This window comes from Bos indicus, chromosome 4 (assembly GCF_029378745.1).
Source record: "Bos indicus isolate NIAB-ARS_2022 breed Sahiwal x Tharparkar chromosome 4, NIAB-ARS_B.indTharparkar_mat_pri_1.0, whole genome shotgun sequence".
In the NCBI taxonomy this organism is placed as follows: domain Eukaryota; kingdom Metazoa; phylum Chordata; class Mammalia; order Artiodactyla; family Bovidae; genus Bos; species Bos indicus.
The window spans coordinates 6267076-6289417 of NC_091763.1; the positions used below are offsets into that span (position 1 = coordinate 6267076).

The following is a 22342-nucleotide window of genomic DNA, read 5'->3' on the forward strand; positions in this document are numbered from 1 at the left end:
TACCCAAACTCATGTCCATCGAGTCGGTGATGTCATCCAGCCATCTCATCCTCTGTCGTCCCCTTCTCCTCCTGCCCCTAATCCCTCCCAGCATCAGGGTCTTTTCCAGTGAGTCAACCCTTCGCATGAGGTGGCCAAAGTATTGGGGTTTCAGTTTCAGCATCATATCTTCCAATGAACACCCAGGACTGATCTGCTTTAGGAGATCTCTGGTTCCTCTGCCTTTTCTCAAACCGCCTTGAACATCTGGAAAGTCACAGTTCGCGTACTTTTAAAGGTTGGCTTGGAGAATTTTAAGCATTACCTTACTCGCGTGTGAGATGAGTGCAATTGTGTGGTAGTTTGAGCATTCTTTGGCATTGCCTTTCTTTGGGATTGGAATGAAAACTAACTTTTTCCAGTCGTGTGGCCACTGCTGAGTTTTCCAAATGTGCTGGCATGTTGAGTGCAGCACTTTTACAGCATCATCTTTGAGGATTTGAAATAGCTCAACTGGAATTCCATCATCTCCACTAGCTTTGTTCATAGTGATGCTTTCTAAGGGCCACTTGACTTCACATTCTAGGATGTCTGGCTCTAGATGAGTGTTCACACCATCATGATTATCTGGGTCATGAAGATCTTTTTTGTATAGTTCTTCTGTGTATTCTTGCCACCTCTTCTTAATATCTTCTGCTTCTGTTAGGTCCATACCATTTCTGTCCTTTATTGAGCCCATCTTTGCATGAAATGTTCCCTTGGTATCACTAATATTCTTGAAGAGAACTCTAGTCTTTCCCATTCTGTTGTTTTCCTCTGTTTCTTTGCATTGAATGCTGAGGAAGGCTATCTTATCTCTCCTTGCTATTTTTTGGAACTCTGCATTCAGATGCTTATATCTTTCCTTTTCTCCTTTGCTTTTCGCTTCTCTTCTTTTCACAGCTATTTTAAGGCCTCCTCAGACAGCCATTTTGCTTTTTTGCATTTCTTTTCCATGGGGATGATCTTGATCCCTGTCTCCTGTACAGTGTCACAAACCTCATTCCATAGTTCATCAGACACTCTATCTAGTCCCTTAAATCTATTTCTCACTTCCACTGTATAATCATAAGGGATTTGATTTAGGTCATACTTGCATGGTCTGGTGGTTTTCCCTACTTTCTTCAAGTCTGAATTTGGCAATAGGAGTTCATGATCTGAGCCACAGTCAGCTCCTGGTCTTGTTTTTGCTGACTGTCTAAAGCTTCTTCATCTTTGGCTACAAGGAATATAATCAGTCTGATTTCGGTGTTGACCATCTGGTGATGTCCATGTGTAGAGTCTTCTCTTGTGTTGTTGGAAGAGGGTATTTGCTATGACCAGTGCATTCTCTTGGCAAAACTCTATTAGCCTTTGCCCTGCTTCATACCATATTCCAAGGCCAAATTTGCCTGTTACTCCATGTGTTTCTTGACTTCCTACTTTTGCATTCCAGCCCCCTATAATTAAAAGGACATCTTTTTTGGATGTTAGTTCTAAAAGGTCTTGTAGATCTTCATAGAACCGTTCAACTTCAGCTTCTTCAGCATTCCTGGTTGGGGCATAGGCTTGGATCACTGTGGTATTGAATGGTTTGCCTTGGAAATGAACAGAGATCATTCTGTCATTTTTGAGATTGCATCCAGTTACTGCATTTTGGATTCTTTTGTTGACCATGATGGCCACTCCATTTCCTCTAAGGGATTCCTGCCCACAGTAGTAGATATAATGGTCATCTGAGTTAAAATCACCCATTCCAGTCCATTTGAGTTCACTGATTCCTAGAATGTCGACGTTCACCTTTGCCATCTCCTGTTTGACCACTCCCAATTTGCCTTGATTCATGGACCTGACATTCCAGGTTTCTATGCAATATTGCTCTTTACAGCATCGGACCTTGCTTATATCACCAGTCACATACAGAACTGGGTATTGTTTTTGCTTTGTCTCCATCCCTTCATTCTTTCTGGAGTTATTTCTCCACTGATCTCCAGTAGCATATTGGGCACTTACCAACCTGGGGAGTTCCTCTTTCAGTATCCTATCATTTTGCATTTTCATACTGTTCATGGGGTTCTCAAGGCAAGAATACTGAAGTGGCTTGCCATTCCCTTCCCCTTCGGCAGCTGCCCTGACCTCAGAAGTAGGGAGTGGGAAGGAGGGAAGGAGTAAGGCAAGGCTATATATTGTCACCCTGCTTATTTAACTTATATGCAGAGTACATCATGCAAAAGGCTGGACTGAATGAATCACAAGCTGAAATAAAGATTGCTTGGAGAAATTTCAAAAGCCTCAGATATGCAGATGGTACCACTCTAATGGTAGAAAGTAAAGAGGAACTGAAGAGCCTTTTGATGAATGTGAAAGGGGAGAGTGAAAACCTGGCTTAAAACTCAGCATTCAGAAAACTAAAATCATGGCATCCAGTCCCATTACTTCATCGCAAATAGATGGGGAAAAAATGGAAATGGTGACAGATTTTATTTTCTTGGGCTCCAAAATCACGGCTGATGGTGACTGCAGCCATGATATTTCTTCCTTGCTCCTTGGAAGAAATGCTATGACAAACCTAGACAGTGTATTAAAAAGCAGAGGCATCACTTTGCTAATGAAGTTCCATATAGTCAAAGCTATTTTTTTCCAGTAGTCATGTATGGACATTAGAGTTAGACCATAAAGAAAGCTGAGGGCCAAATAATTGGTACTTTCAAATTGTTGTACCAGAGAAGACTCCTGAGTCCCTTGGACTGAAAGTATATCAAGCCAGTAAATCCTAAAGGAAATCAACCCTGAATATTTGTTGAAAAGACTGATCTGAAGCTCCATTACTTTGGCCACCTGACACAAGACCTGACTCATTGGAAAAGATCCTCATCCTGGGAAGGATAGAGGGCAGAAGGATGAAGGGGCAGCAGCAGATGAGAGGTGTAGACAGCATCATGGACTCAGTGAACATGGTGTTGAGCAAACTCTGGCATTTGGTGAAGTACGTAGGGTCACAAAGAAAGGGCCACGACCTAGCAACTGAACAACAGAACAGTCAATATTTTTTGTTCATAGCCTTGTTTCCGCAGTTTGAATGTATCACCATATACTCTCCTAACCTAAAAGGTTTGTGCCAAGAACTCCTCTGATAGTATTATTTGAGGAGGAGGATGTCCCTTTTATTTGATGAATTTCTTTTCTCTAGCTTCTCTCTTGTTAATGTTAATAACAGTATTTCTTGGTGTGGTTTTCTTTAGGACAATGTATTTGCTTATATCCGAGGTTTATAAATCCGAATGTCCATTCCCTCTGCAGATTTCTTTGGCATTATTTTTTGAAATAAGCTTACTGGTACTTCCTCTTCTTGAGGGAACTCCCTTAGTGAATGTACTGATTTAGTGATGATGTCAAGTGAGTTTCATTGGATTTCTTTACTCTTTTCTTCTTTTTGTTTCTGTGACTGGGTCATTTCAAATGATCTGTCCTTAATTCACTGATTCTTTTTTTCTGTTTGAGTCTGCCTTTGAAACTTTCTCTGTTGAATTTTTAAGTTCAGTCACTATATTCTTCTTGCTAGAATTTCTGTTTAATTCTTTTTTATGGTTTGTGTTTCTTTGTTCCACTTCTTGGGTTTTGTATGTATCTATATGTATATACGTTGTTTTTTTGATGTTTGTCTCTCAGTGTAGCTTACTGAGTTTCTTTAAGATCATTTTGAATTCTTTTTAGGTAATTAGTAGATTTTTATGTCTTTGTAGCTGGTTATTTGACCTTTTTTTAGTTCTTCTATGCTCTCATGTTTTCTTGATTCTTATGATCCTGGTAACCTTGCGTTGGTGCCCGGGCATTTAAAGAAAAGTTTCCTCTTCATCTTTGTATTCTGGCTTCCCAGGTGGCTCAGAGGTTAAAGCATCTGCCTGCAGTGCGGGAGAACTGGGATCGATCCCTGGGTGGGGAAGATCCCCTGGAGAAGGAAATGGCAATCCACTCCAGTATTCTTGCCTGGAGAATCCCATGGACGGAGGAGCCTGGTGGGCTACAGTCCACGGGGTCGCAAAGAGTCGGACACAACTGAGCGACTTCACTTTCACTTTCCAGGGATAATGGTCTTTACCAGACTAGAGCTTCTAGGCATCTCTCAAGCCTTTCTTCTCAGCTCCTGCTTTTTCCTTGGGGGTGTGGGGGATGTTTTGAATTGTTTCTTCTCTCAGTCTCACTGAGTCATATTAGGTTCTGAGAGTCATATCAGGTGCTAAGTGCTAACCAGTCCTTTTCTAGACAGCAGTGCCTGAAATGTCAAGACTTTTTGTGAATTTTCTGTTTCTCTCCTTCCTTCCTGAAGGCGATGTCTTGGACTTTGCTCCTTCTCTGTTGCATGCCGAGTCATGCCAAGTGCTCGAGAGTTAACTTTTTCTTTTCTCCAGGGTAGCATGTAGATTCTCCATCTCTCTTCTTCTCTCCTGAAGGGACAGTCTCAGGGTTGTGTGCCATTACCAAATTTTGTAGCATTAAACTAGTTGCTGGATTCCGTACTGGCTGCTTACATCTATGTGCTGTCTGTGGGGGCATACATGCCAGGTGCTGTGGGTTTCCAGCCCTTTTCTTCTCATCCAGAAGCAGTCCTTGTGGGGAATGACACAAACGCTGGGACTATCAGACTTTCACTTTTCATTTTCTTTCCCCTGAGGGAGAAGTTGTGAGTTAGAGGGATCTCTCCCCAGGCTGAGTTTTGATGACCTGGGGAAGTGGTGATGTGGTCAAAGTAAAACTGTTTCTCCTACAATTTTCAGTAGGTCTGATCTTGGGCTTTGTTGTCCATGGGGATGCTGGAGCCTTTCTGCTATAATCACTAGTTCTTAGAAAAATATTTTCATCCCTGAATGATTGTCAAATCAGTGTTTTTGTGCAGTGGAAATGAACCTCCTGTTCTGCTATGCTGCTGAACATTGTTAACTGTTAACAATCCCTGCCTCTCAGTTAGAATATTTAGACCAGTTACATTTAAATTACCTGCCATTTGGATTTAAATCCACCGTTTCCCCATTTTTTCCCTTTTTGTCACATCTGTTGTAACCTTTTCTTTAGTGCTACTATTTTATAGTCTTGTTCATTGTTTTGTGTTGTGTTTTTGTTCAGTTGCTAAGTCATGTCCAACTCTCTGTGACCCCCATGGACTGCAACACTCCAGGCTTCCCTGTCCTTCACTGTCTCCCAAAGTTTGCTCAGCTTCATGTCCATTGAGTCCATGATGCTAGCTAACCATTTCATCCTCTGCCTCCCTCTTCTCCTTTTGCCTTCAGTCTTCCCTAGCATTAGGATCTTTTCTGATGAATTGACTCTTTGTATCAGGTGGCCAAAGTATTGGAGCTTCAGCTTCAGCATCAGTCCTTCCAATACATATTCAGGGTTGATTTCCTTTAGGATTGACTGGTTTGATCTCTTTGCCATCCAAGGGACTCTCAAGAGTTTTCTCCAACACCACAGTTCAAAAGCATCATTCTTCAGTTCCCAGTCTTCTTTATGGTCCAACTGTCACATTCTTACATGACTACTGGAAAAACCATAGTTTTCGCTCTACAGACCTTTGTCAGCAAAGTGATGTCTTTGCTTTTAAATATGCTGTCTAGATTTGTCATAGCTTTCCTTCTAAGGAGCAAGAGTCTTTAATTTCATGGCTGCAGTTGCTGTCCACAGTGATTTTGGAGCCCAAGAAAATAAAATCTGTCATTGCTTCCACTCTTTCCCCTTCTTCTTGCCATGAAGTGATGGGACAAGTTGCCATGGTCTTAGTTTTTTGAATGTTGAGTTTTAAGCTGGCTTTTTCACTCTTTTTTTTCACCCTTATCAAGAGCCTCTTTAGTTCCTCTTCACTTTCTGCCATTAGGGTGATGTCATCTGCATATCTAAGGTTTTTGATATTTCTCTGGCAGTCTTGTTTCAAGCTTGTGATTATCTAGGCTGGCATTTCACATGATGTACTCTGCATAAAAGTTGAATATGCAGGGTGACAATAGATAGCCTTGTCTTACTCCTTTCCCAATTTTGAACCAGTCCGTTGTTCCATGTGCAGTTCTGTTGTTTCCTGACCCTCATAGAGGTTTCTCAGGAAACAGTTAAGGTGGTCTGGTATTCCCGTCTCTTTAAGATTTTCTACAGTTTCTTGTGATCTACACAGTTGAAAGATTTAGTGTAGTCAGTGAAGCAGAAGTAGATGTTTTTCTGGAGTTCTCTTGCTTTTTCTATGATCCGATGAATTTTGACAATGTGATCTCTTGTTCTTCTGCCTTTTTTAAATTCAGTTTGTATGTCTGGGCTTCCATATAGCTCATATGGTAAAGAATCTGCCTGTAGTGCAGGAGACCTGGGCTTGATCCCTAGGTCGGGAATATCCCCTGGAGAAAGGAATGGCAACCCACTCCAGTATTCTTGCCTTAAGAGTCCCATGGGCAGAGGAGCCTGGTGTCACGTGGTCAATGGGGTCACAAAGTTTTGGACACGACTCAGGGGCTAACACTACTACTGCTGTACATCTGCAAGTTCTTGGTTCATGTACTGCCAAGGCTTGCTTGAAGGATTTTGAGCATAACCTTACTAGCATATGACATGAGTTGTGTATAGCAGTTGCACACTAGTTTGAACATTCTTTGGCATTGCCCTTTTTTGCTTTATTGTTTTTAAATCATAGTACTGCTTTATGTAGATGGGTTTTGATTATTCCATTACATATCATTTAACCTGGAAAAACCATAGCCTTGACTAGAAGGACCTTTGTTTACAAAAGAATGTCTCTGCTTCTTAATAGGCTGTCCAGGTTGTTCATAACTTTCCTTCCAAGGAGTAAGCGTCTTTTAATTTCATGGCTGCAATCACCATCTGCAGGGATTTTGGAGACCAGAAAAATAAAATCAGCCACTGTTTCCCCATCTATTTGCCATGAAGTGATGGGACCAGATGCCATGATCTTAGTTTTCTGAATGTTGAGCTTTAAGCCAACTTTTTCACTCTCCTCTTTCACTTTCATCAAGAGGCTCTTTAGTTCCTCTTCACTTTCTGACATAAGGGTGGTGACATCTGCATATCTGAGGTTATTGATATTTCTCCCAGCAATCTTGATTCCAGCTTGTGCTTCTTCCAGCCCAGCGTTTCTCATGATGTACTCTGCATATAAATTAAATAATCAGGGTGACAATATACAGCCTTGACATACTCCTTTTCCTATTAGGAACCAGTCTGTTGTTCCATGTCCAGTTCTAACTGTTGCTTCCTGACCTGTATATAGGTTTCTCAAGAGGCATGTCAGGTAGTCTGGTATTCCCATCTGTTTCAGAATTTTCCACAGTTTATTGTGATCCACACCATTAATAGTAGCTAATATTTGGTTTGTAATTTTCATTTTTAGCATCTTTTTCTCCCTGTCTTCCTTTTTGCTTTTTCTTTCTCTCTTATTGTTGAAACATAGCTACACAAGATCATTGCTCTGTTTATGTGGTTAGTTGATATTTAGCAGGAGGATTTTCCAGAATATCTGGTGCATCATATGGTTGAAAATGGGAAATCTTTTTCTGTATTTTTAAATGTCATTTCTGTCCTCTACTTCCATCTTGTCTGCTTTTATCAGTTAGAAATATACCAATATAAAAAACTTAATATGACAGCTAAATCTCTAATAAGTTTAAAACCTGAATTATGAATTATCTCTCATCTTTCTTCTAAAGAATCTGGTTTTCCAGTGCAGGTTTCATTTCCTGTGGAACAACTACAGCTTCAGTGACTAACTCTGAGTGAAGAGTTGATCCTTTTGCCTGTTGCTTCAGGACTCATGTAGACTCTACATTGCAAAGTTAAATTTTTCTTTATTCTAGAGTTCTAGGATTGGTTATGCTTCTTAGGAGTGGATTCCACCTTCCAAGGAATTCAAACTGTTGTATAACCTTTTACTTTCCTTCCTGATCTGAGTGTGTATACATCATTTGTGTTGGTGTTCCTACCATGAGAGGGAGGACTTTGTGTTTTCATTTAATCTTCTTCAACAGTTAAAGGACATTCTCCTATAAGATACGGACATTGGAACATTCTCCTGTAATATCTGGACACCCTACCTCTTATTTGCTCACTGAGCACCAAGATCACCAGTTTTTTTCTGTGCAAATTCACAGTTCTTTGCATTTCATTCAAGATACCTTAAGCCTCTATCTCCTTTTCTTTTGTTTTTTTTGTTTGTTTGTTTGTTTGTTTTAGTTTTGCTTCTTAATTCCAGTCCTATTCAGTGACTCTAGTCATTTTCCAAAGAGATTCCCAAATATGGATGTTAACCAAAGTTTTGCAACAGATTCTATCTTAGAAGTGTATTGTTTGTAATAGCTGGTACATAATGAAATCTCCCCTCATGGTTATTGGAGCTCCAGTCTAAATCTGATCCTGTATAATGTATAGCATTTTTTGCCTATCCTAGGAGTTCTATAATTTTAAGTCATTGTTGCTTTCTGGGCTTGCTGGACTAATGTAGTGCAAATAGTAAAAGCCTTCCTAGTCACCTTTTTAGTACCTAACTTGGCATGATCATAGGAATAGATTATGATTCTCAAAGGAAGCTGTTCAACTTCCCCATGCAGAAGTTATATATATATATATATATATATATATATATATTTTTAATGATTTCTTGTTCTAGTCTTTTAATCAATAACTGATAACTATAGAACATATTCCTTCCATATATGTTTAATCATTCTGTAAAGTTTGGGATGAAGGGAATAGTAGCTTAGGCTAGGCACTATGATGTTTGTTCTGTAGTATTCTTTTTTTTTTTGTTGTTCTGTAGTATTCTTCATATCTTAAGTTAGGTAATTAAACTATGAAGAATTTCTATAATCATGATTTGTTCTTATGTCATCCAAAAATTTTTGCTTTAAAATCTTTCATTCTTACCCAACTCAGAGAATTCCCCAATTTCACCCTTTATTTGGTACAGTTGACCCTTGTCAACCATCAACATACTCATTATTTAAAAAACTGAGTCAGTGATTCAAGTAATTTACTTTCTTTCTATTTCTACCAAATGAGATACTTATCCTCATTCTGCTTTTTAGAAGAAAAATAGGAAACAGAAATCTGATTTGCATGATTATTTTTGTTCATCAAGTCCAGTTTTCCAGATCTAGTTTCATTGTTGTTGTTGTTGTTGTTGTTTTCTGCATAGCATGTTAGAAAGCTAAGTGATTATGAGTGTGTCTCCTGAAAATTTTATTTGTAGTCTTGTGCTTCCCTGGTAGCTCATATGGTAAAGAATCTGCTTGCAATGCAGGAGACCTGGGTTTGATCCCTGGGTCTGGGAGATCCCTTGGAGAAGGAAATGGCAACCCACTCCAGTATTCTTGCCTGGAAAATCCCCTGGATGGAGCAGCCTGGCAGGCTACAGTCCGTGGGCTCGCAAAGAGTCCAACACGACTGAGTGACTAATGCTTTCACTTTCACCTGGTAGCTCAGCTGGTAAAGAATCCGCTGGCAATGCAGGAGACCCCAGTTTGACTCCTGGGTCAGAAAGATCCGCTGGAGAAGGGATAGGCTACCCACTCCAGTATTCTTGGGCTTCCCTAGTGGCTCAGCTGGTAATGAATCTGCCTTCAATGAGGGAGACCTGGGTTTGATCCCTGGGTTGGGAAGGGAACAGCTTCGCCTGGAGAATGGAATGGCTAACAGCTCCACTGTTATAGCCTGGAGAATTCCGTGGACTGTATAGCATGGAGTTGCAAAGAGCTGGATATGACTGAGTGACTTTCACTCACTATTTAAATATAGTTAATTACATACCAGACTTGTAGCTAATTAATTTGTAAGCACTTCCTTAACTAAAAATAAATAGCAGCAAATTTGACAGAATTTATTAGAAATAAAAGAAAACCATGTAGACTGTAAAAATGTAGTAATTCATTAATAGACTGATTGAATGTAGTATACTGAAAAACATTTTTACAATCACTTGTAGAAATTTTTATGGCAGGAATATAATTTGAAAGATATCTGAGGAAGTCAGTAGATTGAGATACATCATTAGTGGTTATAGATGTACATGAGTTCCTTCATCCCTGCTTCTTACTGTGTTAGAGGTGAATGTTAGCACAGAAGAACTGAGCTGAACTAACTGACTTACAGAGGGTGTTAACTCATGACCATACGTCATGTTTTACCAGGTAAAGCTTACTAGTCACCGAAAAGTATAAGCCTCTCCTTACTTTTAGGAGTCAAGACAGAGTAATTACTATAAGTAAAAAGTTAATTAATTATAGGTCAGAATTATGCCTTAATTATTTTGTAAATTTTATTTTTGAAACAGAGCTAGAAGTTTTAATATGGGCTGTATTCCCTCTTGTTTTTAAACCTAATTTTTCTTTATGGAAAGAGTGGAGCAGATGCCTCAGCATTTGCTTCTTAAAGATTCTTAAAGTACATTTTTTAAAGAACATTTAATTGTTAGAGTACATTTCTGAAAGTACGTTTTATTTCAAAGAACTGTCTTATTTTTGCTCTTATGCCATAAAGAATCTACAGTGCAGGAGACCCAAGTTTGATCCCTGGATCAGAAAGATTTCCTGGAGAAGGGAATGTTACCCACTTCAGTATTCTTCCCTGGAGAATTCCTTGGACAGAAGAGCCTTGCAGGCTGCAGTCTATGGGGATGCAAAGAGTCAGACATGACTTAGTGACTGTAACACTTTCACATATTATTCAAAACCAAAGAGACCAAAATTTTTGGTTATATACTGAAATAGTTTCTCTGTGTTGTATTTGAAAATATTTGAGGTTTATAGTTGAAATCTTTTCAGTTTTATAGATGCTATTTATATCCTTTGAATTCAGAAAAAATAAGGACCTTGAGAATTTTTCCTGTTTCTAAAAACATATGAATCCTTATTTGTTCTAATATTTACATTTATTCAATAATGATTTTTCATACTGTATTTCTGTCTCAGGCTAAAAATCTCATAGAGCGGTTTTTTAATCAACAAGTGGAAGTTTTGGGCAGACGTGCAGAGCCATTGCCTGAGATATACTATATTGAAGGTACCCTCCAAATGGTTTGGATTAATCGCTGCTTCCCAGGGTATGGAATGAATATCCTGAAACACCCACGATGTCCTGAGTGCTGTGGTATGTAATGAAATCTGATTTTATGATTTATTCACTTACCTTCATTATGCCTAAGTGAACGTCTCTCACTTTTATTTACTGTCATTTAGGTTTGAAGTAGTGTGTTTTAAAAGACTCAGCCTGAAGATTTAAAAGAAAACATCTGGCTTAATTCTGGCCTTGTTTTAATATTAGAGTAAAGAGGGGTTGGGGCATCAGGCAGTTGTCTGGGAGGAAAAACAAATGCTAGTTAGGAGACACCTAGAGTTACTTATCTTAGTGGCCAAACTATATTTATTTTAGAACCAATTTTTGAGGAGTTTACATTCATATTGCCTAGGTTAGATATCTTTTTACTTTTTTAAACCATAAATGTGTGAGTTGTTTTACTGCCAGTCCTCCTTCTGGCCTTTGATCCTCCCACTGAAGCGTCTGAGCTGCTGTCTGGATTTCCTCCATCGTGTGCTCTTATTGAAGCACCTGTAGAGGCTGTTAGCACTGGGACATGGATGCAAAGTCTTTGAATTTCTATTTTCAGTTGTTGATTGAGCCAATTAATCCTCAGAGACTTTCTAATAAAAATACCACTAAATTAGTACCATTTTCCAAGTCTCTGTTTCTTCCCCTTCTCTTCTCTTATCTTATGTTAGATGAAAAACCTGTTCATTTGATAGAGCTCTAAATATTATTTTTACTTCGCTTTACTTAACTTGGTTAGATTTTGCTCTGTTTTTTCGTAATTTTGTTTTTGTTTAAGGATATGAATTTTGACAAAATGTTCTGAAAATTTGTCTTAGGAAATACAAATTTAACAAATAACACACTTACGAGTACCAACCTAGAGACTGTTTTGCAAATCTGTGCTTACATACATCACTAGAGCACAGAAAATGATGAAGAAAATCCTAGGAATGCCAAACAGTGAAAACAAAACCCGGTAGTTTAGCTGTCTCTTAAATGTATTTACATTATCCATCAATAAAGTCTTTTAAGACAAGCTAAAACATTTAAATAGTTGTATATCATTAATTCCAAGAATTTGAAATAGTTAAATGTAGCTCTTTCATGTGAAATAATAGGTTTCATCATAATTATTATTGTGATAATAATAATTTCATCATTAATTTTTTTACATTTATAAAAGTTCAGATAGCATAATTTTCAGATATTCTCATTTTACCATGTAATTATAACATTCAGGTTACTATGTGTTATACTGTTTGATCAGGTTCATTAAGTACCTCTCTTATTCTTGACAACAGACACCTTGGGAAGTATAAATAAAATATGTATAAATATGTAAAATATTTTCTGGCTCTGCAATGCTGTCCCACATGCATGTCTTGGCCCACAGAGCTTAGCGATACAGGAGATATATCCAGGAAACAATTAGTGAACAAGAGACCATTACACCACAGGGAAAAGAACAGAAAGATTATATAAAACAAACCAAATTAGAGATAGGATGGATCCTAAAGGATTAATGTAATTGGCAAAAAGCCCTTCTGAGTAATTTGACACTTGACGTAGAACTCTGTAGATTCAGGCTTAGCAAGTACCACCCAAGCAAGGGTGTGATTGAGCTTCAGATTTCTGGGGGGATTTCACTTGACTGGAGCTAGAGGATTAGTATCAGAAGGGCATGGCAGGCTTTGAGAGCAAAGTGGGAGAATTCAAATTTAATGTGGCAGTATGAGCTATATCTTTGAATAGAGGAGAGAAATGGCATTTATTTCTTGAATTTTATGGGATTATTATCATTGCTTAGTATACTTATCAACTAATGATTTGTTATATTTCAATTTGTGTCATTCAATGATAAATAAATATTTTAATTTAGATTACTTTTGTGTTATTATCATCTCTGTTAGACTACTTAAGCAAGATGGAGCTCCCTTTTTGCACAGAACTCATTAAGTACAATGTGACCTTCAAGTCCTCGTCATATACAGTTATTTTTGTCTATATCATATGAGGCTATCGTTCTAAAAATTTTAAAGAGCACCTGCTACTCAGAAGCACATTTACTTTGTTCTGCAAATTGCAAGACTCTGTAAAAATATAATGGGCTTCTCTGGTGGCTCAGTGGTGAAGAATCCACCTGCAGTGCATGAGACGTGGGTTTGATCCTTGGATTGGGAAGATTCCCTGGAGAACAATATGGCAATTCACTCTAGTATTCTTGCCTGGGAAATCCCATAGACCGAAGAGCCTGGCGAACTACAGTCCATGGGGTCGCAAAAGAGTAAGACCCAGCTTAATGACTAAACAAAAACAACATAAAATACAACAATACTTACAAGACAACATTAACATATTAAATGAACTTAAAATCCATTCAAGTGTGAAATGAAATACTAGATAGAAGCACATAAAATGTATGAGGTACTGTGTAAAATAACTTACTTCCAAAATGAAGACACTCTATGTTCAGCACAGACTGATAAGCAGATCTATTATGTGAGTTTATTTACTTTCTCAACAGTCGGTTAAGTAAACAGTGAGGTTTTCTTTTTTTCTGGATATCTTACTTTACTCATTTAATTTTCACATCTAGACCACAGATAAAGATTGTTTGCTTATAAGCTTGGAAACTTAACATTTCTACCTCTACTATTTTATCATTTCTAGTTAACTTAGCATTTTAAATTGATTTTTACTAAAAAACTTCAACTTCACATTTAGCATTGCTTATTATATGCATCATTTTGCCTATAATTTTGACATGAATAATGAAGTTCTAATTTGTTAATTATAGATATCTAATTTCATAAATTATAAAAGTACTACAACTGAAGTCCAGATGGAATATTATACTGTTTCTGATAGAATTTTTTTACAATCCAGATTCTAAAATATGTTTCACTGTATAATTTCTGTGGTTTCTATTATTTCTGTAAGACTCTGTATATCTTGTTTTCCTCTTTATTTTATTCCTATTTAACCTCATCAAATAGCATTTTTGGACATAATATCCCACTCCTCCTTTTTCTTCTTCTTTAAACTATGGCACTGTCTTAAAGTTACCTGAAGATCTTCTCAAAAATATATCCGAGGTGTGGGAGCCAGTCAGCTACATTTATAAGTGTCCTAGGTGGGTTGATGTGCATGAAAGTTTAAACCTGCTGAATATTGGTATTGATAAAGCAGTACCTAGATGGGATGCCTTTCCTCCTGCTGAAGCAGTAGACTAGTTTTCATTGATTATAATGGGTGAAGAGATAGCTTTCTGACACTTTATGCAGCACTGTTGTTTTCTGTTACTTTCTTTATAAATAAAGCTTTCTGTTGCACATCCAAAGCTTTGGGGAGTCCCAGGAAACTTTAGCAAGATTATCATGATGATATAATGTCTGTGTTAGAAGTAATCAGCTTACAGGTTAAACACTGGATAATTTTATTAATAAAGTATACTTTCACACTTCAATTTTTCAGTGAAAGTGAATTATTTAGGAGTATAGTTGTTTTTAATAAGGTATTTTAGACTCTAAAAATTTATTCTGCTCACACATGTAAGTGTGAACTCGTACTTTAATTTTATATCCAAGCACCAAGAAAAATAATAACAAAAAAAGCTGATGTCAGCAAAGCAAACTTTAAGGCAAGAAGTCTTACTAGTTATACAAGGAGGCTTTACATAGTGATGAAAGGATGGGTCTAATAAGAAGAGGTGACAATACAGTATTTCTGAATTTGTGAGGACTTAACATAGGTCTGAAATACATGAAAATTGTCAGGTAATACTGGCATATAAAGCAGTATAGAAAAAATTAAGATTGGACTCAGCTAAAAATCACTTACAGATGTATTACAAACATAAATAGATCAAGAACTGTAAACATTTTAGAATATAACAAGCAAATATCATCACATCTTCAGCATCAGAAAAAGATTTAAAAAACACAAAAATCACTGATTTTTATTAAAAAAGGTTGTTAAATTTGTCTACATAAAAATTAAGTACTTAGGTTTATCAAAAGATATTCCAAAGAGAAGATAATCCAAAGAGTGGGAAATATATTTGTAATGGATATAACCAACAAAAGACTAGGTCATATAAAAAACCTGTAAGAAAACATTTTTGAAAAAGACAAGACAATATTGAAAAAATGGAAAGAGGTTTGAACAAGTAATTCACAAGAGAGTAATTCCAGATGGTCAGTGGGTCCGTGAAAATATGTTCAACCTTTTTGTAATCAGGAAAATGTAAATTAAAAACTAAATGAGATCCTGCTACGCAATTATCAGATGGACGAAAAGTAAACAGTCTTAATACACTATATGTTTAAAAAGCTGTGGAGACTTGGAGTACACTGCCTCAATGGATGTAAGTCGTGTGCCCGGAGAAGCAGTTTGGCATTACTGTAAATGTGATGATGCCCATACTCTGTGATCTAGCATTTGACTCTCAGGAAAATTTCTTCACAGCATATGTTTTCATAGTCCCAAACTAGAGACAACCGAAATGTCCATTCATGTTAAAATGTACAAATAAAAGAGTGATATATTAATACAATGGGAGTGTTATATAGGAATGGCTATAATGGGTGAATGGGAATTACAACCGTGTGGATAAGTTTTATAAACATAACTGATGGAAAAGAAGCCAATCAACCACAGTGTAATCCATACAATTTGGCATAGCTGAACTGTGTTTTATGGAGATTTATTTATGAATGCTGAAAGCTAAAACTGCAGTGCAGTTGACGGAAATTATCACCGTGACGCACATGACTAGTGCTGACTTGTGATGGGGACGGGGAATGAGTGGAGTGGGACAGGAGCAGTGTTGAGAGGTGGCAGGCTCCTATTTTATGTTCCTTAATTGTTTCTAGACAGGTCTTCTGTGCAAGCATTCATTATATTGTACATTTCTATCTTATTTTTTTGTGTGTGTTAGAGTTCAGAATAAAAAGGTAAAAATTTAAAATTTTCCCTTAAAGCTTGAGCACCATTGTTAAAACACTAAAGGCATGCTAAAGAAAAACATTCACAAGTGTTTCCTTTCTCTAATAATTCAAATTTATCATTTGTGTATGGTATCACCTGATCTTTGTCTTCATAAATTTATAATTTTAACAGAGCTATATCAATAAATGGTTCAGCAGAAATAGTGAAATTATTGTGACTTTTTTTCTGTTGACCATTAAGTTATAAATGCAATTGCATGTTACTCTACTCTCTGCATATTACTTTTATTTATTAAAAATAGCTAACTAATCTTAGGAATTACATTTAAACATTTTGTTTATGTTAGAAATTAGATTATTTCTTTTTTTATTATTGTATTAAATGTTTACACTTTTACTTAACCAGCTTATTTTTTTTAGTTACTTCTTTGTATAAATTTATAGAAAAATGAGTATTAATCTTAAATAATGGACATTTTGATATTTTACATTTTTGGTGTGTTTTATAATAGTTTAGCATGTTTACCCTATCTTAATCTCTTAAAATACGTGTGTAACAGGGCATTACAATGTTATAATGTATTGCAGTGTTATAATGTATATGTAACGACAGACATTTGGTATGTCTTTTAATAGATTCTGAGTATGACTTTTCAAAAATTAAAAAGCAAAATTTTATAGCCCTTGAAGTCAGGACCATGTCTCTGCTGCATCTGCTTAGACTGATTCTTTTATCTGGGAGATTTCACAGGTCTGCCACTCAGGACTTGTTAACTGGACAGCAGTCCTTTGCACTTTCCAGCTTTTCCTTCTCTTCGCTCTCACTGCTCTTCTACAGTTAATTTCTTGTTCAGAGGTTTCACCCAAATTTATCTGCTTGATTTCATTCCCACTGTAGTTTGGATTTCATTGTTTTTTGCCTGGAATGATTATAGTCTTTTCCTAACTGGTGCCCCTTTACTTTTTCTCCTTTTCAGTCCGTATACCATATTGCTTCTGATTATACTTGTGAATTCCAAATGTAATCATCTCGTTACTTTAAAACCTTCAATAGTATCATCCTTTACCCACTGCTACATATTTGTGTCTCTATAGGTAGATATGTTTCTGAATACTTTCTTGTTCCACTAATGCATTAGTCTATCCCTTCAACAAATAGTTACAACTTTTAATGAGTCTCAAATCTCTGATAAGCCGTGTCCTTATGTACTATGAGGGCTTCCCTGATAGCTCAGTTGGTAAAGAATCTGCCTGCAATGCAGGAGACCCCAGTTTAATTCCTGGATTGGGAAGATCCCCTGGCGAAGGGATAGGCTATCCACTCCAGTATTTTTGGGCTTCCCTGGTGGCTCACTGGTAAAGAATCTGCCTGCAATGTGGGAGACCTGGGTTCGGTCCCTGGGTTGGGAGGATCCCCTGGAGAAGGGAAAAGCCGCCCAGTCCAGTATTCTGGCCTGGAGAATTCCATAATCCATGGGGTCGTACACAACGGAGCAACTTTCACTATGTGCTATGAGGTCCATTGCCTCTCCAGTCAGACTTTTGAAATCATCTTGTCAAGTTCTATAAAAATAGCTGTTGGATTTTCATTGTCACTTCATTGAATCTATCAGTCTCTTTGGTAGAATTGTCATCCTACCAATATTGAGTCTTCCAACTCATGAGCATGATGTGTATCTGAGTGTGCGCATGCATATGCTTGTGCATCTTCATTGAAATATATCCCGTTAAGTTTTCGTTTAAATGTATCCCAGTTATAATTGTTCTTATAGATGTCTTAGAAATATTTTACTTAGATTTGTATCTAGGTAACTGATTGTTTTAAACTTTTTGTTTTGATATAAAATTTAGACTTCAGAAAAGTTAGGAAAATAGTTCAAAGAATTCCTGTATACTTTTTACCAAAGTTATTTATATCCCTTCAAATTCATATGCTGAAACCTAATCCCCAGTGTGGTTCTATTTGGTGGTGAGGTCTTTGGGAGTTGATTTTTGTATACAATGTAAGAGTCCATCTTTATTGTTTTGCATGTGGATATTCAGTTTTCCAGCACCAGTTGTTGAAAAGATTACGCTTTACCCATGGAATGGTCTTAGCTTCCATGTTGAACATCAGTTAACCATGTATGTTTCTGGGACCTCTGTTTTGATCCGTTGGTCTGTATATCTGTGTTTATGCTAATATCACACAGTTTTGATTACTATAGCAAAATTTATTACAAAAATGAATTCTGAAATCAAGAAATGTGATTGACCTAAATCTTTCTTTTTCAAGATTGTTTTGTTATTCATGGATCCTAGAGTTCCTTGTGGATTTTAGGATGAGTTTTACTATTTCTGAAAAGAAAAAACCACACACTCAAATTGTGATTTTGATAGGAATTGCTTTGCACCTGTAGATTGCTTTAGGTGGTATTTTTATCTTATTATTTAAGTCCTGTAATCCATGAACACAGGATATCTTTTCAAATTTTTGTATCCTGTTTCAAAACTCTTTCAGCAGTGTTTTGTAGTTTTCAGTGCGTGAAAGCTACAAATTCAGCCTTCTTGGATGAATTTATTCCTAGCCATTTTGTTCTTTGTTATTCTATTCTAAGTGAATTGTTTTCTTGGCTCCCATGTTGGATTATTCATTACTGATTTCTAGAAATGCACCTGTTTTAGCATATTGGTTCCATATGGTACAATTTTGCTGAATTTGTTTATTGGATTTAGTAAGTTTTTTTTAGTATTTTATACATGTAAGATCATGACATCTATGAACAGAAATACTTTTATTCTTCTTTTAAAATCATATTCATTTATTCTTCTTACCAAATTACCCTGTCAAAAATTTCCAGTATGTTGAATATAAGTGGCAAATGTGGCCATTCATGTTGTTCTTAGGAGAAAAAGCTTTCAATCTTTAACTGTTAAATATGATATTAGTTGTTAGTTTTTCATATATGACTTTTAAGAGAGTTTTCTTCCATACATAGTTGACTTATGGTTATTATGAAAGAGTATTGACATTGGCAAAATGTTTTGTATAAATTGAGATGAGCATTTTTTCCCCTGCTTCATACTGTTAATGTGGTATATACAATTGATCAAGTTTTTGTATGTTGAATCATCCTTGCATTCTGGGAATAAAACCCACTTGGTCACAGCATACAGTCTTCTAAATATGTTGCTAAATTTGGTGTATTTTGTTGAGGATTTTTGTCAGCATTCATGAAGGATATTAGCTTAATTTTCTTGAGGCTTTGGTATCAGGATAATGATAACTTTATGAGTTAGGAAGTGTCTCTGCATTACTGGATGAGTTTGAAAAAGGAATTATGTTGCCTCTCTAAATTTTAATAGAATTCACCAGTGTACCTATCTGGCCCTGGGCTTTTCTTTATGAGGAGCTTTTTGATTGCTAATTTAATGTCTTACTAGTTACAGGTTTATTCAGATTTTCTATTTCTTTATGTGTCATTTTGGTAGATTATGTGTTGTTAGAAATGTGTCCATTTCATTTCAGTTATCTAATTTATTGGTGTTCAGTTATTCATAGTGTACTTTTATATTTCTTTTTGTGTAAAATCAGTAGTAATATCCCAACTTTTACTCAGATTGTTATTTTAGTGTTTTAAGTCTTTTCTCTTTTATTCATAGTCTAGCTAAAGTGATTAATTTTGTTAGTTTTATCAAAGAATCAGCTTTGTGTTTTTGTTAATATACTTTCCTATATATTTATATGTATTTTTTTTGCCTCAGTTTTAATCTTTATTATCTTCATCATTCTGTTTCCTTTGTGCTCTGTTTGTTTGACGTTTCCTATTTCCTTAAGCAAAGTCGGGCTTCCCTGACGGCTTAGCTGGTAAAGAATCTGCCTGCAATGTGGGAGACCTGGGTTTGATCCCTGGGTTGGGAAGATCCCCTGGAGAGGGGAAAGGCTAGCCACTCCAGTATTCTGGCCTGGAAAACAGTCCATGGAGTTGCAAAGAGTCGGACATGACTGAGAGACTTTCACTTTGACTTTGAGCAGTCAGTTTATTAATTTGAGATCTTTCTTTTTGGATCTAAGTATTTAGAGTTATAAATAACTCTCTTAGCACTTCTTTTGCTGCATCTCATAAGTTTATTGTCATTTTCATTTTTCTCAAAGTACCTATTTCCCTTGTGTTTATCAATTGATTCATTAATTAACAGTATTATTTGATTTCCAAATATTTATGTATTTTCCTGTGTTCCTTAATGTACTGATTTCCAGCTTTATTCTATTGTAATCAGAAAAGGCACTTTGTATGATTTCAATCTTTTGAAGTTTATTGAGACTTTTTAGGGACCTAACATATGATCTATCCTGAAGAATGTTCCATGTTCACTTGATAAAAATGTATATTTAGCTATTCTGATGGAGGCCTCTATATATGTCTCTTAGGTCTAATGTATTTATAGTGTTGTTCAAGTTCTCCGTTTCCTTATTGAGTTTTTGTATGGTTGTTATTTTTTAAAATGAGTTATTGAAGTCACTAATATTATATAAAACTCTATTTCCTTTCAGTTCTTTCAGTGTTTGCCTTATATATTTTGGAGTTTTGTTGTTGAGTGAAAACTACATATACATTTATAATTGTTATTTCTTCTTGATAAACTGAATTTTCTATCATATGTAATATTCTTTGTATCTTATAATAATTTTTGTCTGGAAGTCTATTTTTTCTGATACTAGTATAGTCACCTAGCTTTCTTTTGGTTAATCTTTGCAGGTAAAATTTTTTTTTCTATGTAAGATCTTTTTCTGTTCTCTCACTTTCAGCCTTTTTGTGTTTAAGAACGGAATGAGTCTCTTGTAGTTAACACTGGGTGAAACATTTCCTTTTTTTTTTTTTTCCTTTGATCCATGTTGCCAGTATCTCTTCTTGACTGGAGAGGTGAATCCATTAATGTTTAAAGTTACTGCTTACGAAAGGAGTACTGTCATTTTGCTGTTTGTTCTCTGTATTTCTCATACCTTTTTGTTCCTCATTTCTTCCATTCCTGCCTTCTTTTATGTTTAGTTGATTTCTTATAGTGACACTTTTTGATTCCCTTCTCATTTCCTTTGTAAAGTTCTTTACTCTGTGGCTCCATTAGAGATGAAATATAGCATCTTATTATAACAATCTAATTATAACTGGTATCAACTTAGCTTCATTCAAGTATATACACTCTCCCTCTTTACAACTCTGCATTCCCCTTAACTTATTGATGTTCTAAATTATATATTTAGAGGCTTCCCTGGTGGCTCAACAGTAAAGAATCTGCCTGCCATTTCAGGAGATGTGGGTTTGATCCCTGGGTCAGGAAGATCTCCTGGAGAAGGAGATGGCAACCCACTCTGTATTCTTGCCTGGGGAATCCCATGGACAGAGGTGTCTGGTGGGCTACAGTCCATGGGGTTGCAAAGAATGAGATGTGACTTAGTGACCAAACAGCCACAACAAATTTTATCTTTAATATTGTGTGCCCAATAACATAATTGATCATTGTTCTTATGCATTTGTTTTTTAAATTTTACAGAAAATAAAAATAGTGGTTACAAGCCAGAATTGCCATAATTCTGACATTTATACCCACTGTGTGTTTACCTTTACTAGAGATCTGTATTTGTTCATCTGACTTGGAGTTATTGTCTAGCATCCTTTAATTTCTACTTTAAAAGGACTCCGTTTAATATTCCTTGTAGGACAGATGTACTGGTAATGAATCTCTTCATCTTTTCTTTATCTTGGAATGGCTTTATGTCTCCCAAATTTTTAAAGGACATTGTTGCCAGATATATAATTCTCACTTGACACTTTTCCCCCAGCACTTTAAATATATCTTCCTACTCACTGCTGGCTTCAGGAGAGAGAAATTAGCTTAGTCTTATATAGAATCATCAAGGCAAAGACAGAGAATACCTTCTATTTTGTCTTCTTTTTTGAGAAGTGTGTTTTGTTTTACTAAAAATTCAATTTCTTTAATACATATGATTAATTAGGTTGAGTAAGGGATAACATTCTGATAATGTGTGGCCTGTAAGGTATACATTTGTCCCTAGCTTTAGTGGCACTTCACACATTTTGTCATGTTTTATTTTCATTTCCATTTATTTCAAAATGCTCATTTCTTCTCTGATTACTTCTTCAGGCAATTGATTATTAAAACTGTGTTTAATTACCAACTTTTATGGAAATTTCCAGAGGTCTTTCTTATATTGAAATCTAATGTAATTCAATTGTTAAAGGGAATGTGTGGTATGTGAATACTTTTGGGGCTTTCCAGATGGCACTAGTAGTAAAGAACCCTCCTGCCAATGCAGGAGACAT

The 22342-nt window shown here is 36.2% G+C and overlaps 1 protein-coding gene across 3 annotated transcripts in view; it reads left to right on the plus strand.

Annotated features, from left to right (window-relative positions):
• The window catches only part of ZPBP (zona pellucida binding protein), a 152846-nt gene that overhangs the window by 80832 nt on the left and 49672 nt on the right, over positions 1 to 22342 (plus strand). For all 3 annotated transcript variants that reach the window (XM_070787448.1, XM_019959389.2, XM_070787447.1), the window contains one exon: positions 10953 to 11130. In XM_070787448.1, coding sequence (XP_070643549.1) covers positions 10953 to 11130 — 178 coding nt within the window. The remainder of the gene's footprint in view (positions 1 to 10952; positions 11131 to 22342) is intronic.